Here is a 22,091-nt window from a genome sequence, read left to right on the forward strand (position 1 = left end):
ATATGTAAACGGAGAGTTTCAATTCAAGGTTCACGGACGTTAGGCGAAGAAAAAACAAAAGTAAAATAAATAATTAAATATAAAATAAAAACATGTGTTTGTGTTGGGGGTGGGATGGGGGTCACATGTTATTCCAAAAATATTTGCAATGATGTAAATTTCTTCAGAATATTCATGAATTTAAATTGTTCACGTACAAAACAAATTAACAACTTGAATAGTCAAGAGTGGAAATTATCGACCACCCAATTATCATGTAGTTAATAAGGCTTCATTGTTAGGTTACATCCTATAGAAAGTGCGTTTCCGTGAACAAAAGAAACGAGTTCCTACGCATATGTCCTTCACAAAGAAGAATATTTGCTTAGGATATTTCTCAGCGAGGGTATGGATGGTTGGTTGTTTCTACTTTATGTACCTGAGTATGTTAGTCTTTTACTGCCATGGCTCGAGGTGAAAATTTCTTACCATTAATAATAATTAGTAACTTTTCCATTATATCAAACTGCGCAAGGAACGGAATTTATTTTTTAGTAAATAGTATAGGCCTATTTCATAGGGCATAGGTCTACATATAGTAGATCGGTTTGGTCTGTGAGTCCTGCTTCTTGCAAAGTTCCGTTTGGTATTTTTTGTCTACTCTCGAAGCATGAGTTTGGAAGGGTCCGCCAAAACGGACCATGGCAGATTGAAAAGTGTCAGCTCTGTTTTTCAAGATTTGTAATCAAGGTAAGTTTGCATCGCTATTGTACCTACTCGTAATATGTACATAAAAAAAACAATGTTTTATATGAAGTTGAGTTTTGGAAATGTTATTTAAAGATGTAAAATGTTTGCAAAATGTTTGCAAAATTTCACGAAATTTCGAAAAGATCTTGATTCTATTTGCTTATTGTGGCAGCAATACGCTTCTTTGATGTATCATGTTTTTTTTTTGAAAACATTTAATCACGATCGAGGTTCGAACCTCTGTTCAAGTAATCAGGGAGCCGAAGCAGCTCCCAATGTAATCGTTGTGCAATCCAAAAAAAGAGAGACAGGAAAGTGTGGAGAGGTGTTGGAGGGGAATTTGTGGACACAAGGGATAGATTAAGTCGATTCAACAACCCCCCTACAAGCCCTATAATTACCACGATCCAGCATGCATAGATTGGACCAACAATTATTTGGTTTATGTCCCATTCGTAGCCGGTTGTTTTACTTTGGACTACACCATTCGATAATAGGTAGGCGTCGAGTTTAACAATGGCAAATTGTTGGCAGAGGTAAGGGAGTTCAGTCGTTTTCTCAAAATGGATTGAAATCACGGTTGGTACTGTATTTATAGCGTGTCTTTTAGTTTATCTCTCCTGTTTTGAGTAAAAAGTATCTTTTCTCTCTTTTCAGGTATCGGCTATGGAGTATTTTATCTTTATTTTTCAAAATAAACTGTATTAATATATATACATTAAAATACTGCATGTCCGATACCTAGAAAAATGAGGAGAAATTGCTATTACTCTAAACAGGAAAGAAAATACACCATTACAAAACACCCCTACTATCCCAACGTCCATGTCATACCACCCGACTACAATGTTCAGTCTTCTAGATTCTACACACCAAACACCCCTACATAAAATTGGAATATTCCGACCGGCGATGATTAGGACATTCAGTTCTTTTGTGCAAACGACCAGTTATCAGTGTAATAAATGTTTGTCACTGTAAATATGAATGAGTTCATGTTCTGTTGCCACTGTTCCTCCTCATTGCCCAGCCCCCCCCCCACCCCACTAAATCGTCGTGACCTATTAAAGGATATATGTCATAGATATAAGAGCATGCATTATACACAGTTGTATCTGCTAAAAAGTAACAATGAAAAGCAGGGGGGGGGGGCACAACATCAGAGGGGCACTTCCTCATTCCACAACCGCCACTCGTATGCTATTAACAAATACACACCGGCCATATCACTTAAATATATATGATGTGTTAGTATGCTATCAATACTATTATGGTGCGCTGCAACATTGATTTTTTAGTTATTGAGATTGTTTATCGTTAACCGTGCTACAAAAAGATATGAGATGCCATTTTAATCATAGCATGTACAGACTAACAATAAATAAGTTAAATAAAATATTAAACTTAACAAAGGCCTTAAAAGTTTCTAAAAGACAGTTCTTCATAAAAGGGGCACATTTAATTTGCCAGTAGGGCTCATGCTATTTTGGAAAAAGTAGGGGGGGGGATGTGACCCCTAATGAAAAGCTTGTTTACAGGTGAAAAACTGAGAGCATTTGGAATATTTACCTTTCTCCCTCACAACAATGCCTCCTTGACCACTAAACTCTTACCTTGTTAGTCCAGCAGGGTACCAACCCCCTCCCGCACCCCCTCTCTCACATCCCACCTCTGTCTGAGGAATCCCTTACAAAATCCAGACAAATAAAACCACATTTAGAAAACATGTTTAATATTCTTGTTTTATTTCCTAACTTAATGGTTTTTTTTACATTATGATAATAAAATCTAATATAAGAGAGGTTTCCCTTGTTTAGATAAATTGTGTATCATGTGACATCTTATAAAAAAGAAATATGCGTTAAGATCTCGAAAGTTTATCACTATAGTATTGCAGTATGTAAATGTAAGATTGCTGACAGGTTTTCTATGTACTGAATCGGATACTGGGAATCTCAATTTGCGACGAGAGTGGGGAGTGGGTAAAATTCTTTGCGCATCTGATCATTGTAAGGTACAACAAATTTGTCCTCTTATTACATTTAACAGGTTATGCAAGTTTGTTCTACTTTTGAGGCCATTGTATTTAAGACCATTTTTTGTTAATCACACCAATCCAAAAGGCTGCTTCTGGAGTCATTGTGAGCTTTCCATTTCATATTCACATGTTTTGTTTCTTACTGGTATCACACACTGGTCTCGTCACAAGACTGCGTACGACCGAATGAAAAGGAGTGTTAGCTCAGTGGTTATCGCCGGTGCCTTTCAATCAAAAGGTCCCGAGTTGGAGTCACTCCAAGATTAATGTATGTCATCTAGTTACAGAGTTGTTGACAATTCATAATCATTTGACGTTAAATATGAATCTAAGAGAATGACTTCAGTCAGCTTGCGGCTTTGATAAGCCAATGATGGCTTCTTCGCAAGTTCCTGCTTGCAGGAGGATCTTCAATACATACATACATGTCCCCAGCCCATTCAAATATTTGTATTTAATACACCATGTGATAAGGGCTACGAAGTAATGAAGGGGAGTAGTATGGCTCAATGGAATTTGTTTCTTCCTAATGGGCCGAGACTAACATTCATGTTAAATATGCACATAATCACTTCATGAGATTGTGGTGTCAAGAGGCAAATGTAGGGTTGACAGTCACATGTAACACTGTTATGTAGTAAAGCCAGGTTCTTTCGTATTCCGTCAACGCATAAGAGGGTACTTTGTGTATCCAGGGTACTTTTTCATTCAGGCTTAACTTTGTGTTCCCAATTTAAGCTGCATGGTGTTTACTGAATATCAGTCGTATGTTAAGAATTCTGTATCATAGTGTTATTGTATGTTGGTGAGCTTATCCAGGGATTATCCTCTGAGTTGAGTTTTTCTCATTTATGTTGTCTACACTCAATAATTATCTACATGATTACCAGTCCATTAGACATGTTCACATATTGCTTCTCAACGTCTAGCAAAATGTGGGCAGTCTATTGTGTAAACAGTCATATTTAATGTACACCAAGGTGGGATATACTGACCTAAGTACATCGCTCCAAGTGATGACATATGTGAATGAGATATCTGTTATTATACTCTTCTTGTATTATTCTTTTACTCAAAGACAGGTTAGTTTCTTTCAAGAACATTAATACAAATGTTTTATGAGGAGGTTATGTTACGTTGGCGACGTTAAGTAAAGGTCGGTTTGATAAGTCAATGATGTTGTTTCAGAGTCATACACGCTATCACGCTATATATATATGTCTGTACTATATGTTGAAATGTTATCATGGATTTTAAATTATCATACTGATGCACATGAATTATTTTACAGATATTTTTCTGATACATATATTTTTGGTGAAGATATATATATTTCTGCTCAAATCCAAGTATTTTTGTTCCGTGTGTTTCAACATTTGGAATACATGTGGTAGAACAGTTTACAAGGTTTCTATTTTTGTGTTATTTGGCGTACTCAACTCTCCACAAGACTTTCCAAATTAACTCGAATATCATTGCTATGGAAACACGTTGGAGCCTTAGTTTGCTCAGTACATCTTAATAATTTGATCACAGCAGTTTACATCTTGCACAGAAAATTGGAGGTGAGGAAAACGTTTTGCTCATCGCAACTAACATCTTACACAGGACCTTATAGTTTAGGAAACTACTTTTGCTCAAATAGCAACTAACTGCTGTAACACAACCTTGAACTTCATGAGTCAACTTTGCACATAGCAACTTACATCTTACACTAATTCCTGAAATTCAGGAAATTACTTTTGCTCATAGCAATTTACTTCTTAAAACTTCTTAAATCTTCCTTAACCTTCTAAAACCTTGATGTCCAGAAACAACTCCAGAAGCCTCATTTGATTTGTTTATTTGGGGAGTTATGCTACCGCTGGGCATCCGTACCTAACACCAGCGAGAACCTTCTTTACGAACCGACAGAACCTGAGGTGAGCTCATCGTCTTCAGGTCTCCGTATCACGTTGGCCTGGACGCTGTTTGACATTTTCCTGAAAGTCGGAAGATGAAAGTACAGAAGGTTACATATAAAATTCTTGTAAAATGATGGATAGTGAGATGAATTTCAGATGCACAACATCTGACCCTGAAAATGGATTCTATACCTGTACAAACCCCGCACACTGCCGGACTGTCCCTTCGTGGAGGCTTGTGGCTAGTCGGGCAGATGGATTCTATACATGTACAAACCCCGCACACTGCCGGACTGTCCCTTCGTGGAGGCTTGTGGCTAGTCGGGCAGATGGATTCTATACATGTACAAACCCCGCACACTGCCGGACTGTCCCTTCGTGGAGGCTTGTGGCTAGTCGGGCAGATGGATTCTATACAGGTACAAACCCCGCACACTGCCGGACTGTCCCTTCGTGGAGGCTTGTGGCTAGTCGGGCAGATGGATTCTATACAGGTACAAACAATGCACACTGCCGGACTGTCCCTACGTGGAGGCTTGTGGATAGTCGGGCAGTGTGCTTGTGCTTTAAGACTACGTCTGGTCAAGATTTTATCAGTTTAAAGAAACATTGGCTTCAGTCAGAAAATGAAAACTGGTAGCTGCCGACATTCGTGACGGTTGATGAAACCTTCATATTTTTCACCAACGTAACCAATGGTAGGGAGATAACTTTGCAGGTTTAAAACCGTATAAATGAGAACAGGTTGTTGACAAGAAAAACAGTCCTTGTGCACTCCTATTGATTCGGTCTGAATGCAAGGGTCAGTTGCAAGACAATGGTTCTCACGACCATCAGAACTCTGGTCACACCAATCAAGCTGAATCTGGTCACTTCAGTCGAGCAGTGTGCAGCGGTTTTAACAGAACCATATTCTCACTGCAGCTAGATCGAGTAACATGCAGGGTGGAAGCTCATTTGAAGCTGAAGTCATGATTTTTGAAGGGCTAGACTCCACTCTTTTTGTTTTGCCACCTATGATGAAACCCCCAAACATTGAAACCTTCCCTTACAAAGATATATAACAAAAAAAGCACAAGAAGCACTCGTTAATGCTTACTATTAGCATTTTTATCATCAAAACCTAATGCCTTGGGAAGGTTAAATATTGCCTGTTCATCAGATTTACTTAACAGAAGAGAGATATTTGTTTATACAAACCATTTTAAGAGCTTCTACTAGCTTTGCGGCATCAGGCGATGCAAGATCGACATACTCCTTTGGAAAGCCATAGGTAAGGTAAGGGCTTGGCTGGACATGACCTGGGCTGTCCACGTAGAGAAACACGTTCTATCATCGAAAAGAAAAAACAAGAACAGATACTAACGACATGAACAGTTTTAAATCAACAACTCAGGAAGCATGAAAATGAAACTTGTAACCACAATTTCCGTAACTTTGTTGTGGCGGCTCGTGTGAACCTCTGCTGTTCGCAGGGAATAATTTAGCATTCAAAGTTTTTGTCGCAGTTTTTGAAGTTTGTCTCTCCTAAAATACTACGGTTCCTGCGTACAATAAATGCTAGAGACAGTTTTGCACTTGTGTAGCAGTTTGAACATGTTGAATAGCATGTATGCGATGAGAGATTCGATAAATTATTCCATAATGTACCCTTTTTAGCTATTACAGTATTGTTCACTAATGAAACTTGCGGCAGCAACAACCTTTAAAACTCAGGGCTCAGACATAGATGTACAATTTGAATACAACTCAATGTAAGAAACATGGTCCACTCTGCATGAAACATACTAATTTTGCCTTCCTTAATAGGCCTTGAAGACTTGCCCCAAACCGTGTGCCCCACTCTGAAAAAGTTAACTTTCCGTTGATTGCAAGTGAAGTTTTCTTCTTGTCGCTACAAAATGCAGACATTAATGAAACGTGATACCTTGTTATTGTTTACCTAGACCTGTAATGTCCATCACTGCTATGCACACTTTGTTGTGGGTATTGACCGTAGCTGTATGTATTGACTTTACACTAGTGTCTAATTACCGAAGGTAGCAAGCTGTGTGTATTTTCTGGGATCAATGGTGGTGTCTTCTGATACACTTCATTCGAAACTAGGTCAGATTACCGGCATGAGACGTTTCTTTGAATGCGAGTCTTCACACCCTTCAATAGGCCTTGATTGAAGTTCTTTTGCTATCCATGATAGAGGTTTCATATGTAGGCAAACTCTGTGAAAAGCAATTTGTTTGGTGCATGCTGCAAAATACTATAGAGCACACTAGGACTGGAATAAACCCGCAGTAAAGATGTCTTTTTTCATGGCAACATGAATTTAATAACCTATTTACTTTTTTTTTATTTATCCATAATCCCTAACTATATTAATTTCTATTCAAGCCACAAATCAAATGTCTTCAACTTCTGTGCATTTCATTCCCATAGTATTCTTAATGATAATTTTCTACTAAAAGTCACCCGAGGTTGAACCTGGGTACAAGAACCAAAACGAATTAATCTACTCACAACACCAGTGGCCTAATACATTGACAGTGTTACACTTTCAAGTGTTGTTTCATGAGCAACTTTGAATGGAATGGATAATACACATGATCTTGCTCAACGGCTAATAAGAGTTCTTCATAATATGTCAAAATAAAATAAAACTGTTAGCAAACTGCTTTATCCACTAAAGAGCCTGTGTAAGAGAATGTGTAAAAGTAAGTTGGCCTGACGTTTCGATCCTAGCAGGATCTCCTTCAGGGGATTTAAACAAAAATGAAAAAATGAAAAAGAGATCCTGCTAGGATCGAAATGTTAGGCCAACTTACTTGTACACATAGTATAATATGTGTAAAAAAAGAAGATAGGCCTTGATCACACATATCTTTACATGGTAAAATTAGCTGCAAGTAAAATAACCTTACCAAGTATTAAAATGACTGACAAAATGGGCTACCCCAATCCATATGTACAAAGTAAGCTAGGTCTTTGTACAACTACCATGGAAGTTTTCATTAGGATATGGTTAAATTGTGTTTTTGTCATTTAAGTTGAAACAAAGTTTAAAATGTGTATCTGTTGTATGTGAGTGCAAAGAATATTTGTGTATACTTTTTTGTTTCATTTTTTCCTCGAATACAGTTTTATAGAGCTTAAGAATATTGTAATCTGTCTTAAATGCTTGTGATTATCTGCATTAATGAGAAACGTAAAAAGAGACAATCCCTAAAATCCTTTCAGGGACCGAAAAATTTGCATCAAATAATTTTTTTCAAATTGTCTACTTAACCTTTGCATTAAAAGTTATATTTTAAACTGAAAAATACATCTCACTAATGGAGAAATCTGACGAGCATTTTAATCCTTCATGAATAATTAGCTAAGATCTTGGATTCATTTGTTCTTTTCCATATTTGAGTAAACGGAAGTGTCGACTGTTTCTTCTAAAAGCTTATTGTGCAATCAAATTTAAAACCAGATCACACCACACAGATACGTGAACCCAAAAGTAAATGTCAAGGTGTTGCATATATGTATTACAACAGATGTAAAATGCCTCAAGAAATTGGTATTCTTCACAAAAAAAACCCCCAAAAAAAGGGCTTGTGAGTGTGCATTAATCAGAAACTCCCCTTAAAGCCTTATATTTGCATCAAATATGAGTCAAATTGTCTACTCAAACTTTGCTTTGTTGCATGTGCGTTACAACATATGTAAAGTGCCTCAAGAAATTGGTATTCTTCACCAAGAAAGGCTTGTGAGTGTACATCCCTTAAAGCCTTTCATTTGCATCAAATATGAGTCAAATTGTGTACTTAAACTTTGGCTTGTTACAAGTGTGTTACAACATATGTAAATTAACTCAATAAATTTATGTTCTTGAAACACAGCAAAGGACAAAATAATCACTTAGGCCAACAACACTTTCATATTTCACTGGGGTACACTAATATACAAACAATGGTCAGGACTTAAGTTGCTATGGTAATTATGTATGTATTTAGGCTAAGTAAAACATGAATAATTATACCAGTTTTGTTTTTGCCAAGAGAGAAGGGTCATAAATAAACATAAAACAGGGACAGTTTTACTCTTACTACCAACCTCTTCTTGTGGTCCATCAGAAAACAGCTCATTCCAGTCACAGAGGAGAGAATCAGTCACTCCCCCAAATGGATTAAAATCAATGAGAATGATGTCATTCTGTAATAAGAAAATATAATGTATTGGAATGGATAGATATTAATGAGCCAAACGAGAGCAATACCACCCCACATAAGGAGTAAACCTGGAAATTTAAGAAATTAATAAAAACAAATTTATCATAGGTTCCAAAGTTTCATGAAAATTGTATCATTTAAAATATTTATAATGGTATAACAGCTTTACTTTGCATAACCAGTTCAATACTTTTGCACATGAGATTTGGACATCCACTATTAGACTAATCTGCCAGACTTACCTGTGAGTCTGACAGTACATTTAACCATGAGAGTTGGCTGGTGTGGTTTTACAGTAGGGATGCACTGGATATCCGGTCCGGCCGGACTACCCGGCCGGATAGTGAGGAATTATCCGGTTCCGGTTCCGGCCGGATATTTTTCAAAATCCGGCCGAATCTTTTTCAAAATCTGGCCTGAATTATTCCTTAAAAAGGTGTTGGTATTAACTTATATCAATGTAAACTATTTCCAAAAACTTAATAAAAACATTCAAAGTAAGGAAAAATTAGGTTTAACATGTTTAATTTAATTTTCTCAATGGTCTGACCCACTGTTTCTAAAGGTCAACCAAAATAATACAACTAATGTAATAATATGAAGCTATATACATCAAAAACAGTTTGCAGTGAAATCATTTCTTGCAGCCTTCATCACTTTAATATTGTGCAGTTAAATTAGACCATTCATATACTTATCAGTCAAAATACTTAAGTGTTCTAATGAACATTCAATTCCATTTTATTTTTAAAGGATAGATAAAAGATAGATAAGAAGTTCCTTCCACTACTGGAAAGATACAATGCTTTTTATTTTTTTATTTTACAGATAATATTGCAGTGTAAAAATTTGTTACCAAATAATGAATAATAAAAGACAATTCTAATTCCAGATAGTAGTGTTATTACAACAATTAAATAATCTTTTTATTCAGTATATATAAAGTATGAGATTTGTGAAATGTAGCTTCCCGTTTTAAAACAAACTTCATACTGTAGGTAGTATGCAGTATTTTTCCAGCAAACAAATTTACATACGGTACTGTATCAAGCTTGTCAACAATTATATTGTAGTTATTTTATTATTTATGTAGATTACACCACTTCAAGTCATATTTAAGCTCATAAATGGGGTCTTAATTTCACCTTCTTTATAATATGCGTATACCTCACCTAAGATTTGCTCCTTGTTTCATACTTCTACTTCTTATTAATGATTTTCTTTTGTGTAATGAAAAAATCCGGTTCCGGCCGGATTTTATCCAGCAGGATTTCATGTACTATCCGGCAAAATCCAGTTCCGGCCGGATCCAAAAATTTGGATCCGGTGCATCCCTATTTTACAGAGTATTACATGAGAACGTGTCATCAAGTCTAGTACTGCCATATTTTTATTGCTACATGCTCTCAATCAAATTGTTGTTTTGCCACATGGTCTTGATATATAAGGCTAGATGCTATACCTAGGGTATCATTACTACATGGTCTCATACCACCTGGTCTTTGTGCTATCAGACTCAAGACTGGATACTACATATGTCTTGTGCTACAAGACACAAGACCAGATGTTACCTATGGTCTCATTCTTCATGGTCTTGTGCTACAAGACACAAGACCAGATGTTACCTATGGTCTCATACTACATGGTCTTGTGCTACACACTCATATATGGCCACATGCTACTGTACATTGTCCCATGCCACTTGGTGTTGTGCTGTAAGATTGTGCTGCATTACTACATAAGGTCTCATTGTTACATGGTCTCCTGCCACCTAGTCCTGTACTACACGACTAAAAGCTAGATGCTATATATGGTCTCCTGCCACCTAGTCCTGTACTACACGACTAAAAGCTAGATGCTATATATGGTCTCCTTTGCTACTTGGTCTCACATGGCATGGTATTGTGCTACATAGTCTTAAACAATATGGCTGTGTGCTACATTGCTGCATGTGACATGGTCTCCACCTGGTCTTGTTCTACAAGACTCCTGACAGGATGCTACCTATGGTCTCATATTACATGGTCTCATATCACCTCATAAGGCCGAAGGCTATATATGGTCTCCTTGCTACATGGTCTCATACTACATGGTTTGGTGCTACATATTAAAGCTATATGGCTGTATGCTACCTTGCTGTCTGCTACATGGTCTAATGCTATCAGATCTCATACTTTATGCCGTATAGTCACATACCACATGGTCTCATGCAACATGGCCGTGGGGCAGCATGGTTGCATGACACATGTTATATGACACATGTTATAAGCCAAATACAAAATTGGACACGGTATGATGACAGTGTGACACACACAAACAAACACTTCACAAATTTGTTCTATGATATGTTTATAGTTTCACTTTGCTCTATAAAACAACAGAAGGCAGTCAAAACACCTGTTTTCACATCTGTTGAAAATTTGGCTATTAGGCAATGTATATATGAATGATAACCATGCATGCATTACCATAAACTTAACTCTTCTTTTGCAGTTGGCAAGTACTGTAGTACTTTCAAAAGTCAAAATTTGCATTCCAGATCTCAAGAAGATATTCAAACTGTGCATATATATGCGTATATTTGTTTTCTGTGTTTGTACAGACAAACTAGATATTGAGAGAGTTTGACAGTAAAGTGCCAGCGTTAATATTCTAATAACCATTGAAGATGCTCTGAAAGGAAATAAATAAAGGACAAAGCTAGAGAATCTATTGTCTCAAAACCGTGTCACACATATAGAGTGGAATATATTAACTCTGAGCTGCTTAGGTATGCATGAGATGAAAAATAAGGGTTCGAGGCAAAAGAATATCAGTAAAATCATGACAAATAAATAAGAATTTCGAATTATATGTAATAATGTGAAATGTAATTTGAACTTGATCTGCTTTACATTATCAAATATTTACCTTTTCTCTTCTGTAAATATCAAACACATCTGGCAACATAAGTAGAAAAGAAAAGGAGAATATAGGTCGGTTGAAGTATTGATCTGTTTTATAAAACAGAATGACATATATGCTACAACAACAACAAAACACACCCAAGTGTTACGATTTCATCTCACAGCAAGTTAAATATTTACAAAAGAAAATGACTTTGGAAAAATGAAGAAGGAACACTTACAACTTGTATCAAAGAATTTGGAACAAATAAATTTATCAAAGAAGGCCTCTATTTCTTCTTGTATTTCTGCTGCGTGTGAAGCAACTGTATCATAGTAGGTTGATGTTTCTCTCTGAGATATACCTAGCATAGAAAATGTAAAAGAAATATTGATAATCCTTCCAAAATGGTCAAAGTAAAAAATTGTTTGAAAGAGCAATATGATGAGGGAACTATGTTACTATCGAAAGGTATTTTGGCTTGTCTGGTATACCCTCCCCTCCCCCACCCCCTCCCCCACCCCTTCCCCCCAGCAAAGACATGGTATTATAGGGATTGCCAGAATTTGAATAAGTTTCTATGAAACTTCCTGCCTGGTTTGCTTTCAGTGACAAAGTAATGTTTCTGTATCCTCATACATGTTATATTTTCTACAATTGTAATATGAGTTCTGCTTAGACATTCTTTATTCTCACCATGTTATTTGTTCTGCATTACTGATTTGATATGATAAATAAGTCACATACCTACTATAGAATCGTTCTTCACAAAAACTCGAAATTCCATACTTGGATTGATTTCCATCCATTTCCGCAGGATGAGCTGTGGTATTAAAATAGACTAACGTTAGAAAGCAAACTGTTACCTGCCATTATACACTATTATGACATTAAATAGACAGATATATTCAAAAGTCTATTATGACTAGTGAAACAATTACCTTGTAGTAACAGGCATGATTTAAAGTGACTGGCTCTTTTCTTGGTTTCATTTATTTTGTTTTAGATGTCCCAATGAATGCTAAACAGCATTCGAAAGTCTACAATTACTGTCAAAACAAACGTGACCATCTAGCATAGACAGACAGTCTTTTTTATGGAAGGTGGAATCGAAAGCTCTACACATCTTCTCCTCAATAAAAGAATCATGGAGTTGTTACCATTATTACTTTATTCCACTTCACCTACTCTTCACTTCAGTTTAATTCATCGGTGAAATTCATCCAAAATAAAGATAAAAGTATTTATAAAGAAAACTACACATATAGAACAGAAAGACAAATACCAACATTAAGATATAACATAAAGTTACAGATAATAATTTCAAAACTTTGTGCTTCTGTTTAAATAAATTTGCAGCACATTAAAGAAAATATCTACTCTGTATTTTGGCACATTTCTTTAAACTTTTGTTTTGCAACTAGGCTAATTCTAGCTGAATCAGTAACAAAATGTTACTTCAAGACAAAGGGTACATTAGATAACCAGGGGGATTAACCTTACCTCATATCTGAGATCATCCTTACTTTGATTCTCACAAAGTTCAAATCTAAAAAAAGAGAAAAGAAAAAGAATGAAACAAGTGATCTAATAAAGTCTTGTTCAGGTAAATTTTATTTCAACAAAACCATCTAGCTTTAAATTCACTCTTTTGTTGAAAGCACTTCATTCCCCCCCCCCCCCCAAAAAAAAACAAAACTGATGACCAACAATATTTTAAAGAACCATGCCTCCAGTAAGGCAATCTCTAAGTCAAAGAAAATATAGATCAAGTTATAGATTTCATAAATGTGTTTTAGAAATTATTTCACCGAGAAACATGATGGGCTTACTCATAAATCAAAGGGCCTAGCACTGCTAATGTATTAGTGGCCATTCTGTGGTATGTGGGACGTATCATTGCTGACAACTTAGTTGTACATGCAGCTGCTATAGACTTGCATGCTAGCTCAGTGCAGGATTATCCAATATGCCGATGAGGGAAGTGCCTAGGGGCATCCAAGGTCCAGGGCCCCCTAAATCCATGAATAAGTCCAGGAAACATGAAACAGTTTTCTATTTTGGGGGTCATAGCTCCAGAATGAAGTAAGAGCGACAGGGGACAGGAATATGATGCCTTAGGGTCCCACAGGGGTGTTAATCTGGCACTTTACAGGCTTACCAGGAAACCTATCAATAAAACTAAACAAGGAAGGTACTCAAATACAAGAATTCAAAATCCCTGGCAAACATGAGTGAGTACTGAAAGACTAGACTAAATTCCACCAGCTTTGAGAAACAGATCAATAGTCTTAACTTTGCACAAGAGACTAGCAACTTGGCTCATGTGTGCTCACTTCTTAATTTCTGTTAGATGAGACAAACGAACAAGGAACAGAAGAAGATTCACAGAAAATATTTAAAGACAAAACTGAGCGCTTACGGCATTGTCAGATCGTGAGTTACAAAATCTGAGCTCTTGAGTAAGATAAATATCTCGTTGAAATTGTAACTTCTTAGAGTGTTTCCCGCTGCTATCCATGCTGCATCCTAGAGGTAGCACAAAGATAAAAGATACTACTAATAACATTCATGGACACAAATATCTACCTGGGTTGGAATATTAATTAAACAAATGTAAACAGTATGTTTTGATACTCTGTTCACAAGGTGACACTCAAAGACAAAAGTACATATATACTAAACTCTGGGGTGTCATTAGTGTAAGGAAGAAGGACAAAGGACGAGTGCCATCTAAGGTATTTAATACAGTAAAGGTTAAAGGTAAATACAGACCTAACTTTTGCCAAAAATTTCTTGTTAATTTGTCTGGAATTTCTTTTAAGATCATCAGCAGAAGCAAAGAAGGTTGTTCTCCAAAAATTTGGTGTTATCAAAAGTTATGTCAAAAGCTTGTTTGTCTAACATAGAAACAAAGTTGTCTCGGATCTCCAGATAAGCTTTAATACTCAAGGTTGCAATGTCATTACTGGAATGTTCAAATAGCAATGACTCAGATCTATTGTAAATCTAAAATTGTATCGGAGGGGTGTGGTGGGATGGGAGGGGGGAGGGGAGTTAGTTCTCTGGGGAGGGGTTAACAGATTCATTATACTGACTATGGTCCCATGGGTCTGCATTTACTCACCTTGGGAGAACTCCAGTTAAGTTTGGGAAACACAGATCCACCCAGGTCTTGAATTTTGTTCTCAATGAGAGACTGTAATTCTGGAAACTGTTGCCTCTGTAGAAGAGAAGATACAAGACTAGCTCATTGCAACCATGCAATGCTTGTTGCCACAACTGATCGGCAGTCGGAGAAGATTAAGAATGTGTTTAGTTTCAGTTTATTTATTTCCAGTATATATTTTTTTAATTTAATTTTTTATAAATTCAAAAAGTACATTACAAAAATTGAAGATGAATTAGTAAAAAAGTCATTTAAACATAAAATTAAAATATGAATATTAGTATAGAAAATTAAATATTTAAACACATTTACTAAATATTAAAATTAAAATAAAGGTTATAGCAGCTTGGCATACAAATGAATTTTTGTAAGCACATGTTCTGTATTTTTTTAAATAACATCAGTATCAGTTTCTATCAAGAAAGACAAAACAATACTGGATTCTTTAGGAGTTATTAGGACAGGGATGTATTTATCATTATGTTTTATCACAAACCTTTGCTTGTACATTATTTTCTGAATCATCCGAGTCTCCACTTCCAGAGCTAAAATATGAAGAAGAAAAAATATATTGGAAGAATACTATCTTTCCAACATACTATACACTTTCTCATAAATCAAAAAGAGTATGATTATTCATCATTGAATGGATACAACGGTTTAAATGAGAATTAATTAAAGGCTGTGTAAATTAATCAATGATCTTGGTTGGTGTCACTTGTGAGTGAACTTTTTGTTATCTTTATATTTAACGATTACGTCTTAAGCTGCTAATATCTATGCAAAGAAAGCCAAACAAATAAACTTTCAATTATTCAGGGTCTTTTAACCATTTCAGGGACAGTTTTGAATTTACAATAATGATCTGTATGTACAATACCTAGACCTACAGTACATGAAATATGGGGACAATATAAGGATACATGAAATCCAGGGACTGTCTCTGGTAATCATGGATATTTGCTCACTTTATAGTATGAAAGGTTTGAAGTCTTTTAAAAAAGAAAGCTTACATTAGAAAGGACTGGGTGTGAGAAGTATTGGATTTTTACACAGATGGCATCATCAAGTTATCTGGTCAATGGTAACCTATTTGACTTGTACCTTTATTGCATGATACAACTAATATGTTCTAGTATGCTTACCTGTCAGGAAGGTAAATTCCATCTGCCAAAAGGTATGATACAAACTCATCTTCTAAAGGAATAATTTTACTGAAAGGGAAAAGAAAATAGGAAAGTTGGAAAATTTCTTATCTGAAAACTAAACACATTAATTCCTCAGTTATGCTTCTACTGGAGAAAACACCACCATGAAGGTTTAATTTATTGAACATTGGCACAGTTGGTACAATTGGATATGTGCACAACATAACCCTTCATTCTCTTGCTCTCCCCCTGCCTCCCCCTTGGTCAATGAATGGTACCTGATTATGACATATATGGCTCTACCTTGAATCCTTTTTAACAACATTCTGACATTCATTGCAGTATTATGCTACTTTAATAAAGCTATAAAGTAAAGAAGCTACATAGGATTAAATGAAAACAAATTGAATGTTGGACATGCTCACCTGGGAATAGAAACATGTTGGAAGCAATTGTACCAAGATGAAAAGCTGCAGTTGAGAATGTGCTGTTTTGACATTGGTGATGCCATAGCGGTTGAGAACTGGAAAATTGCTATTATGAGATAAATTACATCATTTGACATTTGGATTAATTACTGTTTGGATATGTGTGATAGTCAAAGAACATGAAATGCATTTACAATGGGCTTATGCCTGGCAATGATCGGCTAACATGAGAATAGGTCTTCACAACGAAATAGCTTACTATACCGCACATTACATTGGCCTAGGCCTAGTCCTACTCCTTGTCGTGCACTAAGTTACTTTTGCAGTTATGAATAGCTTCCATACTCTTTATCTTACTAATTTAACTATCAACTGCACCAAAATATGTTATATCATTTTCTTCCTACAAGTACCACTAAAACGTACGATCATCAAAGACGTTGCTTTCGCATTAAAGCAGTATTAATTCCCCCGAAGTCCAATGTTGCGAATGTTGATGACAAACGTTTGTTTTGGAATCGCGGAACCGGTACCTAATAGACGCATGCCTTTTCATGGGCAACTCACGCATTGACTTTGCGTTTAATTTGTTACCTGCAAAACAGATGTAACAGTATTAAGTGTTACCCATTAGGGACATGAAACAGGAGAAAAATCAGTCCTTGGATATCACTTAGGCCCTCTGCCGAAACGCTCACCAGTCACTTGCGAACTACCAGAACCAACCATCAATTCAGTCTTTAATCAGAACTTTTTTGGCATACATTTACCAATGGTAATGATCCAGTAGTAGCTGAAACAACGAACGTATCCAATTCACTTCTGCAAATAACATTAGGCCTAGTTTCACGAAAATTGCTTCTGTAATCATGTACCATGATTTGATTTAGACCTTAGAAGTCTGCGGTGTCGGCTCAAGTAGTGGTAAGTTTTGACATACAGTATACAGTACTACGTTGAACCATATTTATTCGCATAACAAACTGAGAAAATCTTACCATGTAACTAAGAGCTTTCATTCTTTTTTCTCTCTTCTTTGTTTCTAATGTTAGAATGATGTTGCTGCCATGATGGAAGATGATTCTGAAGCTGTCATATTTGAGGTATGCTATTTTTCATTCCAAGGTTTGCTCATTGTTGTTAGTGTTTTAATTTTGCCTGGAAGAAAATTTTACTAGTAAATTATTATTCCTCAATTAGAATCAAGATATTTGATACTTTGTTACATTTGGGAGATTTTACTCCTTGAAATTACAGAATAAATGTGTTCTCTTTTGAATTGATATAGTCAACACTTTCATCATAGTTTGTTTGGGATTAAATGAAATACAAAATTTCATAATTTCAGTGACTGTTTAAGCATATTTAATTCTCATTTGAAGCCTTGCAACATACCATCCAAAGTTTGATCAAAGAGTTTACAGTAGTCACATTTTCAAAGTTGTTTCATCATCTTTGATTCTAGAAAGAAAAGTTAAGCTTTATATTTTGATTTAATCCTATTTCATTCATTTGATTTTAAGGGGTCACCTCTGTATGAGTACCTACAGGAAGCTTGTCCTAATGAAGTCTTTGAATCCTCATTGCCACAGAAAAAGAGGGGCATAGTTCCTTCTCCTGACCCACCTCCCAAGACAAAAGGAGGGTTCAATGGACTGGTAAACCTTCATCACCGTTGGTTTTTTTTTTGGCTAGATATCATCATCCGGCAATATTATACTCAGGGATGTGCCCACGCTGGGTGGCACTTGGTGGCCCCGCCCAGCACTAAAAATTACCGCCCAACACTGTCTTAAAAATCGTTAATCCCGCCCAGCACTATTTTCATCTAAATCCCGACATTCCTAACAATATATTCAACATAAATTGGGCCTAGCCTATGCCAAAATCATACAGACTAATAATGCATCAGTTACGCATGCGAGAAACATTACTTACAGCTCTCAATCGGTCCCTTGTAAAATGTCTTTGAAACAAACTAATAACTTTACCAGGTATGCAATATATTTCACTAATAATGCATCAGTTACGCATGCGAGAAACATAACTTACAGCTCTCAATTGGTCCCTTGTAAAATCTCTTTGAAACAAACTAATAACTTTACCAGGTATGCAATATATTTCATTAAAAAAAAATTTAAAAATGTAAATTGTTAGCAAAACTAGTACTTGTGCATGTGCTTAAAAAGCTACACAAGTGCCAGCATTTGGCATCTGAGCACCTTCACAAATTTCTCAAAGGGGAGGGGGACACCCATGATCAGTGATCAGTATACCTGGCACTCAGGAAATCCTGGGCCCATCCCTGTATACTGTACAGAAAAGTCTGCAAATTCTTGTTTTGAACATCCTCATATATCTTAAGACTTCAGAGAAAACTATGCCAATGGTTTCGAGGGACAGTTAAAGATTATGATTACATATTTTTCCCTGCTGACATCTCGCATTGATCTGTTTCCTTGGTAAATTCAACTTTTATCTTTAAAATGACAATAGTTACTATATCATTTATCTACAAGAAGGTCACGTGATTCCTTAATACTAATTGATTCAGTTATCAAACCCCTTCAAACAGAAGCATCAATTTTTAACAGTATAACATATTTTCTCTCAGTTCACTTCCTGTTCCATCCTACTATTCTGGCCATGGAGAAAGTTCCAATTGTTTGATGTTAAAGAAGCTGAATGCCTACAGGTATGTCATCAATTTCTTGTCATTATATAATTGTATTTCCTCATTAACTATACTCTTAGAGGCCTAGTTTACCTTTATCAGTCATAAAAACAAGAACATTCTTCGAATCTAACTTTTGTCCAAGATAATATTTATGACAATTATCCCAGATTGTTTTGTCAAAATTAAAGGAAAGGATAATCAAATCCAGATTTCCTTTCTTGCCATTAGTTTTTCAAACTGTAAAGAGTTTGAAATTAACTCCCTGCAGCTATGTCAACTTGGGTGGACTCAACTTATTGCCTTTCCTTACAGCAATATTCTTGTCAACTACAGTCCCTTTCTGTGATTTGCAAGAGTGGACTGGTCAATGCGAGGGACCAAACTCTTCTCAGATCCTTAGAGAATCATCTGAATGAGGAAACGAAACCTCCTCATGGTGCAGCAGCATATCTTCATATGTTCACTGGGTGAGCCTGTTATAAAGATGATAATTCCATAGATATTTTGTCCAACATTGACACATTCTTGGTCTCCTTGGTAATTTCTCTCAGGGTTGGTTGCTCTAAGTGAAGTGTGCATTTGACTTTTAACCCATAGTTTTACCAGGCTATTGTTTTTTCTAGAAAGGTATACTGTCATTACAAACACAATCTCCCTTTAATTCATAATGTAACAGAAACACTAAAACTGTAAAACTGTCACAAGTTTTATCCTCAATGTAAGGATTAAATAATTTATATTAAATTTTATGTAGGAACAAGGCGAATAATAAACACATGTAACCAGGCTAATAGGATATCAAGTCGCATGTCATTCTGAATGTTTGCATTGTGCCATGTTAAATTATGGTACATCAGCGGGGTGGGGGGGGGTAGTAGGGCACAAAGTGGAATTAGAATGCCTCAGTGACATTTTGTACTCAATTGCCCGCCACAACATTGATGTTCCTACACCCATGAAATAAGAATATTAAATCATAAGGTTATTTGGTTATCAAAAATTTGTCCAACAGGTCTGTGTGCGGCCGAGGAGAGGGGAAGGGGGGTTGAATGGTACTTTACACACCTGCATCTTAGGTTATGTTATCTAACAATGTCACTCCACATGAAGGATAATACATGCAAATAGGTGCTACCTGGCCAGCTCTCATACAGCTCTGATGATTGCCAAGTTTCATTTATGGATAGAACAAGCAAATTAATTCTCAATATTTTAGCATTTGTGTGACAATCTATTCTTCCTTTCCTTGTCTTCCTCAACAGTGTCGTCTTACTGATAGGTGCTTTCGCAAGCCTCTCTGTGCCTCATATTGACAACAACGTCAAATTGATGGGCCCTCTTCCAGAACCAGTCAAAGACTGGTTCAATGTTTTTCTGGGGATTTCCTTCTTGGGCATGTCATTTAGTATCTTCTTAACTGTTTACCATCATAACCGTCTGCTCTGCCTTTTCAACAATCAGAAAAAGGGAACCGATAATTATATACACAGTGAGCGTCTGTTTCGTAAAAGCTTTCGACGTTCGCTTCAGTACATACAGGAGGTGGAGGTCCTATCCAGAGGTTACACAATGTAAGTCTTCTTGTACTTTTTAAAAATGGTAAATTGCTTCAGTTAAGCATTTACAGAAAGTTTTAGTAGTTTCATTGTGTAGCCTTCTATTTGAAGACACTACCAGGAGTTTCAGCAATACTGAAGTAGTTCAATAGGGATAGAATAACAGCAGGCTAGGGGTAAGCTGCAAAAGATCTTTGGCCATGTAAAATATTTTGACCATATATCACACTTGTTTTGTCTTGGTGACAAACCTTATTCATTTGATAGCACCTAAATTGTCTGGAATTGGAATGCTAGCAGAAGTCAATGGTGACTTCATTACTTAATGTCTTGTTTTGTAAGCAGTGATGGAATTTATACTGATAAGTGGAAAAGCTTTTTATTTTCACCAACTTTTTAAGTAGCATATCTTTGTATTTACCACTTACGGTAATTTGTCTAATTCCATTTCCACCAAAGGGTCAATGCTGCATCATATTCAGGAGGCATGGAGGCATCCCATCACCTGTTGCTGCCTCTCAGGAAAGTTTGCCTTTCGGTGATAACGAAGCATCTTGTCGCCTTGAGAGAAGCAACCAATTCTCTAATCTCTGATTTTCCCGTTCTACCAGAGTATAAACTCTCCGATGATTGCATCTCGAACCAGCAACTTCCAGAATGGATTTCATCTGCTGCATCAAACTCATCGGTAATATTTCACCATTCTACTGACAAGATTCTGTATGTTAGTAATCTCTTAGGCTGATATTCAGTGTTTTGTGCAGTTGTGTCGGTCTGTATATGATGCGATAACTCTAACAGCACAGCAAAGTGCTGTACCGTGTGACCAAATTGCTTCACAACTGCGAAGGTATCTCGCAGTGTTCTATGAAGTACCTGATACATTTTATATATTTAGTAATACAAATACAAACTTTATAATACAAATATTCCAAATAACTATGTTAATTTTCGTCAATATTCATTTATTCTGTGATATTTTTTAGAGAATCCTACATTTGGAATGTTGTTTAATGATAAAAAGGAGTGTTGTTATCTGAATGGTGATAGGGTTACCCATTTATTGGGATTGTACCAGTTCTTGATCGGAAAATATATTGTCCAGCCGGCAAACTAAATTGTCCAGTCTTTTTCAAAAGGTCTTTGTGACATTACAGAGTTTGACCATGAATGCAAAATAAGAAAGAGTGTCCATGTAGTACACATCAACAAAACATCGTTTTCAACACACAAACATGATTGGTGGACACTGTGTAACAATCTACTTACTATAAGTACTGAGTAAGGTCAGTTATAACATGAAGTAGACCATACAATGCATGTAATTTTTAACACGCAAACATGA

At 36.2% G+C, this 22,091-nt stretch overlaps 2 protein-coding genes across 13 annotated transcripts in view; one reads left to right on the plus strand and one right to left on the minus strand.

Annotated features, from left to right (window-relative positions):
* Nucleotides 1-598: 598 nt before the first annotated feature.
* Nucleotides 599-22,091, plus strand: part of LOC139961560 (vezatin-like) — a 32,071-nt gene continuing 10,578 nt past the window's right edge. Inside the window, exons 1-7 of one of the 3 annotated variants that reach the window (XM_071960834.1) lie at nt 599-729; nt 17,566-17,616; nt 18,037-18,171; nt 19,128-19,208; nt 19,503-19,657; nt 20,453-20,761; nt 21,206-21,434. In XM_071960834.1, the coding sequence (XP_071816935.1) occupies nt 17,581-17,616; nt 18,037-18,171; nt 19,128-19,208; nt 19,503-19,657; nt 20,453-20,761; nt 21,206-21,434 (945 nt within the window). In that variant the 5' untranslated portion in view covers nt 599-729; nt 17,566-17,580. The other 2 variants (XM_071960832.1, XM_071960833.1) reach the window with 2 other exon arrangements.
* Nucleotides 3,805-17,547, minus strand: LOC139961568 (translation initiation factor eIF2 assembly protein-like). Of its 10 annotated transcripts, none has more exons than XM_071960848.1 (13): nt 17,512-17,547; nt 16,511-16,608; nt 16,083-16,151; nt 15,434-15,482; nt 14,896-14,991; nt 14,191-14,297; nt 13,272-13,317; nt 12,516-12,591; nt 12,010-12,132; nt 11,793-11,821; nt 8,767-8,865; nt 5,872-6,000; nt 3,805-4,749 (listed from the first exon to the last, which is right to left on the minus strand). In XM_071960848.1, the coding sequence occupies exons 1-13, from the start codon at nt 17,530-17,532 to the stop codon at nt 4,705-4,707; spliced, it is 987 nt and encodes a 328-aa protein (XP_071816949.1). In that variant the 5' UTR covers nt 17,533-17,547; the 3' UTR covers nt 3,805-4,704. The 10 variants fall into 10 exon arrangements, with proteins under 10 accessions (XP_071816949.1, XP_071816953.1, XP_071816954.1 ...); XM_071960852.1 differs by having other exon boundaries at nt 16,511-16,619; nt 17,512-17,530; XM_071960853.1 differs by lacking the exon at nt 17,512-17,547 and adding an exon at nt 17,284-17,419 and having other exon boundaries at nt 16,511-16,619.

This window comes from Apostichopus japonicus, chromosome 20 (genome assembly GCF_037975245.1).
Source record: "Apostichopus japonicus isolate 1M-3 chromosome 20, ASM3797524v1, whole genome shotgun sequence".
NCBI classification, from domain to species: domain Eukaryota; kingdom Metazoa; phylum Echinodermata; class Holothuroidea; order Aspidochirotida; family Stichopodidae; genus Apostichopus; species Apostichopus japonicus.

Bases quoted from the DNA above. Each gene is read 5' to 3' on its own strand.
- LOC139961568 (XM_071960845.1), bottom strand. From the start codon at position 17,391: ATGGTACATGATTACAGAAGCAATTTTCGTGAAACTAGGCCTAATGTT. The intron at 16,152-16,510 runs GTGAGCATGTCC...TTTCCCTTTCAG, and splicing joins CAACATGTTTCTATTCCCAG to TAAAATTATTCCTTTAGAAG. The intron at 6,001-8,766 runs GTTGGTAGTAAG...TTTCGATGATAG, and splicing joins CTGATGGACCACAAGAAGAG to AACGTGTTTCTCTACGTGGA.